This window comes from Hemiscyllium ocellatum, chromosome 35, assembly GCF_020745735.1.
Source record: "Hemiscyllium ocellatum isolate sHemOce1 chromosome 35, sHemOce1.pat.X.cur, whole genome shotgun sequence".
Classification (NCBI taxonomy): Eukaryota; Metazoa; Chordata; class Chondrichthyes; order Orectolobiformes; family Hemiscylliidae; genus Hemiscyllium; species Hemiscyllium ocellatum.
Window position 1 is genome coordinate 32,115,465 of NC_083435.1, and position 15,076 is coordinate 32,130,540.

Below are 15,076 nucleotides of genomic sequence, written 5' to 3' on the forward strand. Positions count from 1 at the left end.
CACACAAAACAGGCAAGAAGAGGATTGCCAACTCCACCATGGCAATCTAAAAGTGTGGCGCTGGAAAAGCACAACCAGTCAGGCAGCATCCGAGGGGAAGCTATCTGATCAGCTCTGCTTTTCCAGCACCACAGTTTTCGACTGTGGTCTCAAGTTTCTGCAGTCCTCACTTTCTCCTAGTTGACTTTAGCCTTGCTGCGAAGCCTCTCCTAAGGAATCCTCCCGTGAAGTGGTTCTCCTCCTCCCTCTCCAAGGATCTCAGTGGGTCTCTCTCTTACTGTACCCCGTCGTCTTCTCTGCCCTGAAGCTCTTCAGCCACGTCGTGAACCAACCACCCTCTTCTCCCACCTATCACCACCAATGCCCCCCCTCACCTTCTTCTATCTATCGCATTCCCAGTTTACCGCCAGACACATACGCACCTCCCCCTTTTTATCTCTCAGCCCCCTTTGGCCATCCTGAATTCCAGCATCTTCAGTCCACACGTTCTCCACATCTATTAGAATACATTACACTGTACATTGCATTTTTCAGAGTGGAAGCAAACATTTGAACTGCCACGTGATATTCTCTTTTGCCTGGCCACACATGATTATTTCCACCAAGTCTTGTCTAATGATGCATTGTAGTCTCAGGCACAAGTGGAAACAGTATTCCACAACAGATTGCTATATTCCTAGCATTAAAAATCCTATAAATTTGATTTAGCTTTCCATTTGAATTGCACATTCTTGAATTCATTACATGCTATCTGATTAACCAGCAGGGTGAAATGGAGCTCCGCTACTCTCAGATTTTCGACTACATTCCACCAATTTGCCATCATTTTAACAACGTGATTACTTTTGTTCTTGCACAAGCATTGCTTGTTCTTGTCATTCACCTGAAGCTCAAACTGAACAATTGCACATCTGCTTCCTGACAAAACATCGAGAAGGCAAAGGCCACCAAGATATTTGTCTCTTCCTTCCTAAACATAATGAAAGTGAGGGGAACTAGGTCAGCTTCTGGTAAGTTCACAAAATCAATCTTAATATTCAGCATTTATTTCCTTACTAAGTAAATGGACGCAAGAAGAGATATTAATGTGCAATAAACGTTAATCAGCAAAGCAATTACATAAAGGGATGATATAAAAAATTGATTCTGGGCAACATTCTGAATCCTGTAACTCACGTTCATTATAATGACAAGATATATTTCATCATAATTTTCCAATATGAATAATTCAAATTTATATCAAACAGAAACAATTCAAATCTCCATATCATCAAGGTGAAACCACCGCAAGTTATGATATTTCAATTTACTGTAATCTTGATGACAACAATTTGATATACCTATTGGTCTATGCACTATTGATGTCGGGTTTTATTCTGTCTTCACTGGATATTGCACTGTCAAGTTACCAAACTTGAGCAAGGGATAGATTGGGTTATTTGGTTAACTCAATTCATTTCTCTTTGATATTCTTTCGGTTTGTAAGTAAGATGTTCTTTTCATTAAACGATATTTTATTTTAATTGGTTCCCCTCCAAAAATATTCAAATGAAACATTGAAGCTTTGTGGAAATTCAATTTTTCTGCTTCAGTCTGAATACTGACACAATTAATATTGACACACACGAGACAACAATGGAATGCTTTACTTTCATGTTTGAAATTATTGTATCGAATCATCAATCCATCCTATCATTCTTTTAATCAATTTAAGAGAAATAAAGTGAAACGTGTGGCACTGGAAAAGCTCACCAGGTCAGGCCGCATGAGAGAAGCAGGAGAGTCGACGTTTCGAGCATAATTCTGGATTCTTGGTGCTGGAAGTATACAGCAGTTCAGGCAGCATCCGAGGAGCAGTAAAAGCGACGTTTCACGCATAAGCCCTTCATCAGGAATGACATGTTTTTTTTCCAGCTCAACACCTTCGACTCTGATCTACAACATGCTCAGTCCTCACTTTCCCTTTATGAGAAATGCAACCTGCTGAAAGCTTAAACTAGGCTTATTTTAAGAAGCATCACAAACATCAATTAAGGGATATACGTGCAGACCACATCGATGCAACATAATCTAGGAATAAGGGATAAATCAAAACAGGCGAGTAAAATGTCTCACTTTCAATTTTACTTTTCTCTATCACTATCAAATATGTGGAGGACATTTGGAAGATGTTAATCTGCAGCAAACAAATCCCGTTGATTTTTGAGACAGATATTATCGACTTTTCCTGAATTCAATTTCCTTGTTTTCAGTGAATATTAGAATAGTCCCAATCTCTATACCCCGTCCGTTTTCAGTTCAGACCGAAACCAAACTCGCAGTTTTCCCTTATTGCATCAGATTACTGTTTACATATCATAATATATCCCTCTATAGTTTGTGAGGATTCTTTGAATACATGAATCAGATAGCTTATTAAGCATGCATTATAGTGTACAAATTTATCTGTGAGTGGTGACTCTACACCACTTAAACATGCACATCTATTAAATTATTTAAGCATTATTAATCTACTACTTAATACTTTTTGAATCAACAGTCTTGTCTTTATTTTGAGTGTATGGATTAAAATGTATTTCAGACGGTTTTTAAATGAATTCGACTCTTTAAACGAAGAACCATCTGATGTAAGCATACTCCTTTAGCAGTAAATGAAAATACACCTTGGGAGTAATGCGTTTGTTCAAAACACTGGCACTGATGTCAATCATTGTGTCATGCTCATGTCGTCAGGTGAGGTGAAGTAAAAAGGCAAGCTTAGTTTGATAACATTTCAGTTTGGTTTGAGAACTCAAGCTGTGAACATCAATGAACAAACATGGCTCAACCTGTAATCATACAAGTTGTAACTATTTTATACACCATTCTTGCAGTAGTTGGCATTCCTGGCAAGCATTTCATAATCATTTAAAATTTATGGTCAACTATGTACTTTTCCTTCCTTCGATGATGTGTTTTGTCTGCCTGGATGCGGTTGATGTTAATTACCATCATAAATCAAATCGGAAGAACACCCTGTATGTTGAAAATTCTGGATAGAATGAATTTCCTGGAAACACAGTCTCTCCTTCCTTTAAAAAATTGATCTATAATTCGCTAGTTTCATTTGTAGATTGCCTTTGTATTTTTAGAAGCAAGCACTGCGAAGATTAGAAATTTGATGTAGAATTTGAAGACAGTAGAATCATTCCCGAATTCATCCAGTGTCTGTGTCGAAAGACAAATCAAATAATTTTAGGGACAAATTTTATGAATGTTGACTAACTAAAAAAAATCATTTTACTGTGCACCAGTATTGTATTTTGCCAACTTTTTTTTTACAAAATAAGTAAACGATTTCTGTCATTATTGTGTTGGAATCGGACATTTCTTTCTTATTCATGAGGTCAGTTAGATTCGACTGGATGGATTCTTAACATTTTCCTTCAACGTATGCTTATATAAATCAGTTCCACGTTTTGAATATGCTTTGTTTGTTAACATTTCCCTTGAATTCACGAACAAATGATGTGTTGTTTTTCCATTTTTTATTGCAATTGGACACCCTTTATCTATGTGCACCTGAGTGGTGATTTTATGATCTCTCGAACTGTCTCCACACTCCTCTGTTCGATTTGAATTTCCAGTGGGAAAGGACCCTTTAAATTCCTGTTGATGGATACAGTCTGTTATTCAGTTTCACTCTCCAAATAACATAAATTTTTGCAATGTCTCCTTTATTTTACAATATTGATGAGACAAATGCTGTTTGCAGTATTCCAATATTAATTTTATAACATATGTTACTTTCATGTAAAACATGGATTTAAACATATCTATTGACATGCAGTAATGAAACCTTGGGATTATTTGGGACATTTTCAGCTTTCTTTGCGCGTCGCTTCTGTAATGAACTGTGCATCCATTCTGCTTTATCCACTTGTCCCACACATTGTTTTGACATTGAATTTCTAAAAAGCACATTACAATTTCATTTTTCCTGCTAAGATGTGCTATGTCACACACACCTGTACAGAACTTCTGTTTTCGTACCCATTGTATAAGTCTATTAAAGTAACCTTAGGATTTCCTCCTTGTATAAGATGACCTCCGCAATTTTAGCATTTTAATAAGATTGCTGAATGGTACGTGCAAAGAGTAGACACGATCTGTGTCAGGCACACCCTTTTGAAATATTTAATCGACTTTCCTGCCAAGGATGTGAATCAAAAGAAACGACAAAGTTTTGTGTCAGCACAACCTTGGAACATAAACTTCTTTTAACACCTCAGCCAACCCACCCAATGTTGAAATTAGAACATTGCAACTTACTGAGGACTTTCATGACCAGTCAACCCTTTATTTCAGAGTGCAGCAATTTTATTCCATGCAGCCGTGAAGTGTGATAGTACTGATTGGAAGTGAAGCATCACGATGCTTCCAACAATCCCTCACTGGCAAGTACTAACTTTTTCAGTGCGCAATATTTTGAACAGAAAATTGCAAATTCATTGATCATCCTCAAACTGTCGGCAGTGTGAACAAATCTATTTTTTTTCATTTCGCAGCAAATCTGGTGGCAATTGTCATTCTTTACCACGGACGCTGTGTGCTCTCCAAATGCATCACCACATATCTCGTGGCCATTGCGGTAGCAGTTTGTGCTGGTATTTGTCGCAATGCTCTCCAAGATTAAAGAATCGTATTTTCCGTATTCATTCCTAAACAACACTCCAATTTGCCGTCTGAACCTCGTCCTGGGCTTTGTTTGTGTTGATTGTTCTGTGTGGTTGACTGTCGCATTCACCGTTGATAGGTTTGTTGCTATTTGTTGTCAGAAGCTACAAAGAAACTACTGCAAAACTAAAACTGCAACAACAGTGATAGTCGTGGTGTATTGTTTGAGCACTTTGCAGAGCGCTCACATTTATTTTACATTTGAAGCCCATGAAATAATTGATGACATCTCATTGTCCTGTATTGCAAAAGCAAGCTTTTATTCCTTACCAATATGGGTTGCATTTCTGTGGATTGAAACAATTCTAACCCCAGCTTTGCCGTTTGTTTTAATTTTCCTGTTGAATTTATTGACTATCAGGAGTATTTTACAGGCAAATAAAATAAGAAGCGCTGTCATTGAAAAGAACAAATTTCAGAATTACAATGATCCGGTGATAGAGAACAAAAGCAAATCAATTAATTTATTGCTTGTTATTTCTGGCAGCTTTCTGCTTTTGTGGAGTCTGACCCTCGTGTCCTACCTTTGGATACAATTTGCTGAAGTATCGTTTTTAGAGACAAATTACAACAATCCGTTTACTATTCTTGAAAAATCTGGATATATACTTAAGGCCACGGGTTGCTGTATAAACACTTTTATTTATGCATTTACCCAGCGCAAATTCAGAGAGGAAATGGAAAACACAATTACCCATCCAGTGACGCTAATCATGCAGTCGTGTAAGGTAGATTGAATGAAGTACTGTGAAGAAGCAAGCACATTTTGTCAAAACTTTTAATATTTCACTCATCAGTATAATGTGGAGTAAATGATAAGATCAAGTAAAACTAACATTCGTGCTCTATTGGTGAGGGCTTCTGACATTTTGACAAATGAACTCTATCAGTAGATGTATGATCATGAACAATGCACTGAGTCGACGATGACCATAATTAATAGACAAGTTTTGTTTTCCTATTAAATCATGTAAGATGACTTTGATTGTTCAAGGAAATCCCTTGAGATCTGAACCAGATAATCGCTTTATCCTTTATTATTGTATTAAAACAGTCACATTGTCATCTATGTTGTTTCTCACTGCAGATAACCGGGCCATGTTTATTAATATATGGAGCTTCCACTGTACACAAATGATTTTGAAACATCATCACTTTCAATGGAAACGCCTCTACCAAATCAGAGTACACTGATGAAACAACCAGCACCCTCTTCTTATACAGCATAAATTATGTTCTCTCTTTTATTTTATTATTTCTCAACGTAAAAATCTTGTCTTATTTCAGCAATACTCTGGCTTTGTACTATAAGTTGCATTACTAAATGAAATAACGACTTTATTAATAATCTTGACAGTTTAAGAAAATGGGGATGGAACGAAGTGGATGTGAAGATGTATCCCAATTAGCTATTCTATTCCTTGAGTTTTAAGCAATGCGAGATCAGACATTGTCTTCGATTTGTAATTCTTTTGTTGACATGCGTTGCAAATAGAAGTTCAACGATGAACATTTCCCACAATACTGTCCCTCCAAATGCGTCAAAATAATATGAATTAAATGGTAAATTTTGAGTACAATTTGCTCTGGAAATTCTTCAACTCAGCTGATTCGAAAGGAGAAATTTCTGCTTCGTATGTTCACCAACACGTTCTTTCCTTCCCTTTCATTTTGTTTTACCAGTATCAATGCATCAAGCGGAATTGAGTTTATTTAACTGTTAAAGCAGGGCGTGGGCTTTAAAGTAGCAGGTAGCATATTCTAAAGAAGAGGAGCACCCATTCTACAGACGACTACAGATTTAAACTACCGGAATAATGTTCATTTTTAAGATGTAAATATGTGTTTTCATTTAAAAATCCATTACTGGGACATTTTCATAGTGGAACCTTAGGAAACAAAAAGGACAGTTAGTGGCTAGACTTGTTTATATGCCAAACAGCATCGGCAACAAGTGATAGACAGACTTCTCTGAGATTTTGCACAACCAAAGCGTCAGATCTAAACTCAGCAGTCCTGCCACATAAGAACAGAAGAACTAAGAGAAGGAGTAAGTCATCCGGCCCTTTGGCATATTCTGCCACTAAATCCGATCGTGGATAATCTTTGTATGGACTATGCTCCACTTATCCGCATACTCATCATATCCCTTAATTCCTTTATTTTTCAAAAATGTATCTACTATAGCTTGACTGAAGTAGCGTCAATTGCACCCTTGAGCAAGGAAGTCTAGAAATTAACAACCCTCTGGGTGAAGAAGTTCCTTCTCAATTCAGTCCTAAATCTGCTCCCTCTAATCTCGAGGCTATGCCCCCTTACACTTCCTTCACCTCCCAGTGGAAGCATTATATCTATTTCAATTTTATTGATTCCCTTTATCATTTAATATAATTTCATAAGATCCCCCAACATTCTTCTGTATTCTATTGAATATATTCTTGTCTACAAGGTCTCTCCTCAGAATCTAAGTCTATCAACGCTGGAATCACCAATAAATCTCCTCCAGTGCCAGTACATCCTTTGTTTTGAATTAAGAAGACGAAAACTGCACACAGTGCTCCAGGTGTGGCCTCACCAACACCTTGTATACCTGCAACATTACGTCTCTGCTTTTACACTCAATCCCTTTAGCAATGAACGACAAACTTTAAGTTGATAACCTAATTACTTGTTATACCTGCAGATGAACTTTCTGCGATTCACGCACATCAGCACCCAGGTCCCTCTGCTTAACAGCATGCTTCAACTTTTTAACATTCAACAAACAAGCTTTTTTATTGTTACTCCGACCAAAATGTGTGACTTCAAATTTATGAACATTGTATTCCATCTGCCAGACGTTTGCTCAGTCACTCAATATATGTGTGCTTCTCTGCAAAGTTCCCCAGTCGTCTGAAAACTTTCCTCTGCCACTCACCTTAGTGTCATCTGCAAACCTTGACATCGTGTATGTGGTCCCCAACTGTAAATCAGCTGTATAATTTGTAAATAATTGCAGTCCCAACACTGATCCCTCAGGCACACGACGAGTCACCGAATGCCAGACAGATTAGCATTCATTGAGCCCCACTCTTCGCTTCCTTATTGTCAACTAATTCTGTATCCATGATAATAGTTTCCTCAAAATGCCATGCGTCCTTATCTTATGTAGCAGTCTCATGTGCAGCACCTTATCGTACCTTTTGGAAATCTAAGTACACCACATCCACTCGGTCCCCATTGTCTAACTTTCTCGCAATGTCTTCATTGATGCCCAGAAAATTTGCCAAGCATGACCTGCCGTTCATGAACTCATTCTACTTCTGTCCAACGGGACAATTTCCTTCGAGATGCCCTGCTATTTCTTCTTGATAATAGACTCAAGCATCTTACCACGACAGAAGTGAAGCGAACTGGTCTATAATTCCCTATCTTTTATCTACGTCCCTTTTTAAACAGTGGCATCACATTTGCTGTTTTCCAATCTGCTGGGTCTGCCCTAGAGTCCAGGGAATTTTGGAAAATTACAATCAGTGCACCTGCTATTTCTCCCACCGGGTCTTTTCGTACCCTGTGGTGCTTTCCATCAGGACCTGGAGACGTATCTGTCCTTAGTTCCAGTAACTTGCACAACACTAGCTCTTCCCTAATAATGATAGTTTCCATGCCCTCACCGCCCTTCATCTCTTCTTCACTTAGTGGCATGTTATTCGTATCCGTCATTGTGAAGACTGACGCAAACACCTGTTCAATGTCTCGGCCATTTCATCATGTCCCATAACTAAATGCCTCGTCTCATTGTCTGAAGGACCAACATTGACTTTGACCACTTTATTTCGTTGTATGCATTTATAGATACTTTTGCTATCCATCTTATATTCTGTGCTAGTTTTTTTCTCATGCTTTATCATACTTTCACTTATTCCTGCTTTTTGTGACTTTCTGTTAAACTTTAAAGTTTTTTTCAATCTTCTAGATTCATGCTGCTTTTGGCAAATTTGTAAGCATTCTGTTTCAATTTGACAACATGCCTTATTCCATAGATAACCATGGCCGATTACATCTCTACTTACAGTACTTCCTTTTCACCGGAATATGCTTTTCCTGAGGACTTTGAAAAATTTCTTTGGAAGTCCTCACTGCTCTTCAACTGTCCCACCATAAAATATTTGTTTCTAGTCTCCATTACCAGGCCCGCCCTCATTCTATTTTCTACAAATCCAGGACCCCAGTATTGGATTTTATCTTCACACTCTCCAGCTGAATTCTAAATTCAACCATACGGTGATCACATCTTCCAAGAGGATACTTAACGATGAGGTAATTAATGAATCCTGTCTCATTAAACAGGACCAGATCTAGGATAGCTTGGTCCCTCGTCGGTTCCATTACCGACTGTTCAAGAAATCGATCACGGATTCACTCAATGACCTCACCCTCAAGGCAACCCTGATCGAGCGGCTTTGACCAATCTACATGCAGGTTAAAATCCGCCATGATAACAGCCATACCATTTTTGCAGGTATCAGTTATTTCTTTGTTTATTGCCTGAGTCAATGTGATGTTATTATTTGGTGGCGTATAGACCATGCCTCTGAATACGTTTTCATTTTTAGAATTGCTAATTTTCAAACAAATGCATTCAACCTCATTCTCTATCGGCTGTATGTCATCTCTCAACAACACCCTCATATCGTCTTTGAATTTCAGAGCTACTCCACCTCCCTTACATTAGAACATAGAACATAGAACAATACAGCACAGAACAGGCCCTTTGGCCCACGATGCTGTACCAAACATTTGTCCCAGCTTAAGCACCTATCCATGTACCCATCCAATTGCCGCTAAAAGGTCACCAATAATTCTGGCTCTGCCACTCCCACGGGCAGCGCATTCCATGCCCCCAACACTCTCTGGGTAAAAAATCCTACCCATGATATCCTGCCATACCTTCCACCCTTCACCTTAAATTAATGTCTCCTTGTAACACTCTGTTGTACCCGGGGAAAAAGTCTCTGACTGTCTACTCTATCTATTCCTCTGTTCATTTTATAAACCTTTATCAAGCCACCCCTCATCCTTCGCCGTTCCAATGAGAAAAGGCCTAGCACTCTCAACCTATCCTCGTACGACCTATTCTCCGTTCCAGGCAACATCCTGGTAAATCTTGTCTGCATCCTCTCCAAAGCTTCCACATCTTCCCTAAAGTGAGACGACCAGAACTGCACACAGTACTCCAAATGAGGCCTTACCAAGGTCCTGTACAGCTGCAACATCACATCACGACTCTGCTAATGAACGCTAAATTCAATCCCTCTGCTAATGAACATGACTGTCTGCCCTTCTGAATAAACTTGTACATTTGGATATTTAACTCTCAGTCGTGACCATTCTGTAATAACTACCAAATCACTCATTTGCGATGATTTTTGCCGTTAACTCATAAACCTTGTTACGAATGCTCTGAGAATTGAGGTCAGGCACATTTATGCTAGCTTTAGCACCACCATGATTCACAACATCTCTAATATCTCCTGAATTATCCTTCTGTTTTGCTTCTTTCATTGTCCGCCCTTATCGTAAACCCTGCTGCATGCATGTGAACCTACTGTTTACCTTTTAATTTATCGTAATACTTCCTGCCGCTTTCCCTTTTGCTTCCACCCAACTCACAAGCTTAAAGTCGAGAGTGTGATGCTGGAAAAGCACAACAGGTTAGGAAGCATCTAAGGAGCAGGAGAATCGATGTTTCAGGGAAGAGCCGTTCATCAGACTTGCCCCAAATTGACGTTCTTGTCCCAAACGCCAATTCTGCTGTTCCTTGGATGCTGCCTGACCGGCTGTATTTTTCCTGCACCACACTCTCGACTCTGAACTCTAGCATCTACTGTCCTCACATTCTCACAGGCTTAAAGTCCTAGCGATCAACCTATTTTACCTTTTCAGTTCAGCTGGAGATCATCCCATTGGTAGAGGTGCCTTGGTTTCCAAAATTGACGCAAATATGTCATGAAAGTAACCTCATTTTCCCAAGCCATTTCCTTTGCCTCGTGTTTGCTTCCCCAATTTTCTTATCGGTCAGCCGATTTGATCATGGCTCGGTCAGTCATACAGACATTATGACCCTAGAGGACAAGTTCCTTACTTTTGTTCCTTGTGTTTCAAAATTACGACCACCACAGTTGGATCTTCCCCCTCCCGCTCTAATATCATTTCAAGCCTGTCAGCGATATCCTGTAAGCTGGTACCAGTCAGGTAATACAGAATGTAGAACTCGGAATCTGGCTTGCAAAGGATACTGTATGTCACCATAATTATAGAATTCCCGATAACAATTACTTGTCTTTTTGATCCCCCCTCTTGAATTATGCCATGGTCAGTTAGCTCATTCTCTCTGGTCCACTTTTTCTCCTTCACATGAGGAACAAGAATCTCATACCTTGAATAAGGACTAAAGCAGAGCCTCCTCCACTCATGAACTCTGAAATCTACACCCCCCACCCCCCCACGACATGCCTTACTTGCAATCACACCCTGTTGTCCCTGATTACTACCTGAATTTGAATCACTTAATCTGCCAGGTGTGACTGCCTCCTGTTGCAAAGCATCCAAGTAACTCTCCACCTCCCGGATGTGCTGCAGTGTTTGAACATCGGATTCCAGGTCATCAACTCTTAACCAGACTTCTTCCAGCAATCAATATTTACTGCAAATGTGAGCACTGCCATTCACAATGGGATCAGACAGCTCCCACATCAAACCGCTACAGCACATCACTTGCCCATTCACTTGCCCATTCATTGATATCGAGGATGCATTCAACCGAGAGTGGCAGTAAGAATCCCTCACAAAACTGCAATTAGTATGCATCGGGAAGCAAACGCTCTGCTAGATGTAATTTTGTAATTATATATAGCACATGGACAGATGGTTCTGGATGTTGCAGGTTAGCCACCTCAGCTCCAGGTCATCAGTGCAGGAGTTCCTCAGAGCAGTGTCTGCTTCATCAATTAATTTCTCTCCATCATTTCACCAGAAGTAGGATGTTCACCAGCCATTGCATCAGGCTCTGCATCATTCGTGACTCCCATATGATGATGCAATCAATGTTCAAAAGCAGAAAAAACAGCTGGATATTCTCCAGACAAATGAAAATTTATTCATACCACAGAAATCCAAGAGAATCTTAAATAACTGACAGTGTAACCCTTGTCCCCAACATTCAATGGCGTTATCATCACTGACTCATGGGATCCTGCCAATGCAGAAAAGAGACCATTTGGCCCATTGCATGTTAACTGACCGCCCAATGAGCCATATCTGCATTATCCCGAATTTTGCACGGTTAACCCACCTATATTGCCCATCTCTGGCTCAATTGAGTATGAACAATCTAACTAATTTGCACGAGTTTGGAACATGGGAGGAAACTGGCGCATCAGATGGTAATCCATACAGATATGGCGAGACTGCGTAAAATTCACCCCAATAGTGAATTGAGGCCAGCTGTCTGGCATTGTGCAATAGCAGTGGTAACCACTGAGCCACATTTCGATCCCTTTATGAATCTCCCAGTATCCATGTTCTGTGGGTTACCTTTCATGTATGCCACAAAAGCAGGTCAGAGGCTAGGAATACTGCAGCGAGCAACTCACCGCTTGACTCTCTAAATCTTGTCTATAATTTAAAAGGCACAAATCAGGAATATGATGGATTATGCTCTACTAGCATGGATGGGTGCAACTCCAGCAACCCTCAAGAAGCTTGATACTATTCCAGACAAAGTAGTCCACTCGATTGGCTGGGATGGTCCACGTCCTCCACTACCTATGCTCATGGACAGTCGTGTGTACTAGGAACACTGCACAAATTCACTGAATTTCCCCGGACAGTACGTTTCAAGCGCACACCAATTTTCATTTAGATGGGTAAGGGGGACAGGCACACAGGAGCACCATAACCAGCAAGTTCCCCTTCATTATGTCGCTGTTGCTCGATGAAGTCATGGAATTCCCCTCTTTACGCCGTGGTGATTCAAGCTACAACATTTGGTTTCAGAAGACAATTCACCAATACATTCTCGCAGTCCACTTGGGACAGGCTATAAATTCTCTCCAGCCGGGGGCACCCACGACCCAAGAATGAATAAAAACAACGTGAGACTATGAATGATAAAATTGCTCGATCAATGCAGCTGTGTGTTAAAATTGATCATTGATCCTGTCATTTGCAATAAACAACCGATAGCACTTGAAACCTGGTACATTCAGCTGCTCTTCCTGTCCATTGCTGTAGCAAGTAATAGCTATTTCATCAAAACATGCCCTGAATTCATCAGCTTTACCTGTAAGGCACCTTACATTGCAGTAAATGAAGTTTAGTTCATTAGCACGACTTCGTTATTTGACTTTCTCTTGTTTGTCATTTCTTATTAACTTGTTCCTTTCAGTATCAAAACTGTTCTCACGTAATTACCCATTTATTCTGGAAGTTAGGATCCCTCCATCTCCTCTCTCTAATAGTTTATCGTTTCCCTGAACAGGATTAGCAATTCTTCCTGCAAGGATAATGGACAAATTCCAGTAGAGGTTAAAGCCACCTTTTTTAACAGGTCTTTTATATCCCAGAAAACATCAAAATGATCCAAGAACTCGAATTCCTGAAAATTACACCATATCTTCAGCAATTGATTTATCTCCATTATCTTTTTAGTGTTTCCCTCATTTGAGCTTGTCAGTGGGAATATACAGAGATAGCTACATTTGAGGTTCTTTGTTTTAATATTCTACCAAACTTTTTATATTCACTCTGTAATATCTTAATCTTTTCCCTAACAATGCCATTCCAACCAATGCGTACAATAACTTCTGGTTTCTCCCTCTCCTTTTTTAACAACATGCTTGAAACGTTTTGTAGTATCCTTAATCCTGGCACCAAGAAAACAGCATATTATCCGAGGTTCACACTCACTGCCACAGAATCCCTTGACAGGGCAGAACCTAAAAATTAATCTTTCAAATGCTGTCAAAGCCCGCCTCACATAAATTTTGTGCCCAATTTATCACAGTCTCTTCCATTTTCCTTTGAGAGCTTATGCTTCTCAACAGTACTCAAAACTGAATATGTATTGAGATAAAAATAGTGACAGCAGACATTTGAATTACCTTCTTATCTTTCCAAACAGTCACCCACTGATCTGATTGACACTGCTGTGTAATTACTTTCAGTCATAAAGTCATAGACAAGTACAGCACGGTAACAGACCCTTCAGTCCAACGTGGCCATGCCGACCAGAAACCTTAGCTAATTTCGCCTCATTTTCCAACATTTAACCCACATTCCTCTAAACCCTTCTGATTTATATACCCGTTCAGATGCCTTTTCAATGTTGAAACTCCACCAGCCTTCACCACATCCTCTGGCTGTTTAATCCGTGCACGCACCACCCTCTGTGTGAAAAAGTTGTCTCCTTTTTAAATTTTTCTCCTCACAACTTAAATATTTGCGCTCTATCTGGACTCTCTCACCCCAGGAAAAAGACCTTGTATATTTCCCATAACAATGCCTGTTATGAGTTTATAAACCTCTGTACGGTCACTCCTCAGCCTCCGATGCTCCAGCCAAAACAGCCCGACCTATTCAACAGCTCCTTACAGCTCAAACTCTCCAACTCTGAGAACAAACTTGTCAATTAGTTTTGATCCTTTTCAAGTTTCACAACTTCCTTCCAATAAGGGGGAGACCAGAATTAAACACAATAATTCCAAAAGCTAAAACAAAGGTGTTAGTATTTTTCTTAATTTTAGTACTAATCTTAAAGAGCGTGGAATGATTGGAGGAAATAGGAAACTCAGAACTGCACGCAGGAGCTCGCATGGAGTTGACCATATCCTGGTGCATCTTGCTGCTAGACCTCGTCAGCTTCCTGGAGAATTGGCTCCTGAAGTTCTTCGGTCTGGAGTTGGAGTCAGGCCTGTTGATTTTGGAGCGGGCCCACTGGATTGCAATGAGCAGGGCCAGGTTGGACCAATGCCATCACTCAGTCCAAGCGTGTTGCCTGTATCATAAAGAAAAAACAGTTTGTGATTGAAACAACAAGAAGACTGCAAAGAGATTCACAGGCTTTAATGTACGAATTACCAAGTTTAGTGAGTTTTTAGCACTTCTCAGGGCACTAATAAAGGAAAGGTCGTTTGGTGAAGTTAAGAGTAAATTCCATGTTGTGTTTCCCTCATGGAGGGGCGGCATATCATTTTGATCCTGCAGAAAAGGTGAAGATCTTTGTGAATTCTCCAAATTAAAGGACTCAGGTCGGGGAGTGGGAGAGCAGCATCGTTACAATGACATGGATGTTTTTTAGTTGCTCCTTCCTTTCCCCTCT

The 15,076-nt window shown here is 39.8% G+C and overlaps 1 protein-coding gene across 1 annotated transcript in view; it reads right to left on the reverse strand.

The window, feature by feature from the left end:
- Positions 1-11,007, reverse strand: part of LOC132832614 (collagen alpha-1(V) chain-like) — a 143,693-nt gene extending 132,686 nt beyond the window's left edge. Inside the window, exon 1 of the mRNA XM_060850696.1 lies at positions 10,841-11,007. Coding sequence (XP_060706679.1) covers positions 10,841-11,007 — 167 coding nt within the window. The remainder of the gene's footprint in view (positions 1-10,840) is intronic.
- Between the last annotated feature and the right edge of the window lie 4,069 nt (positions 11,008-15,076).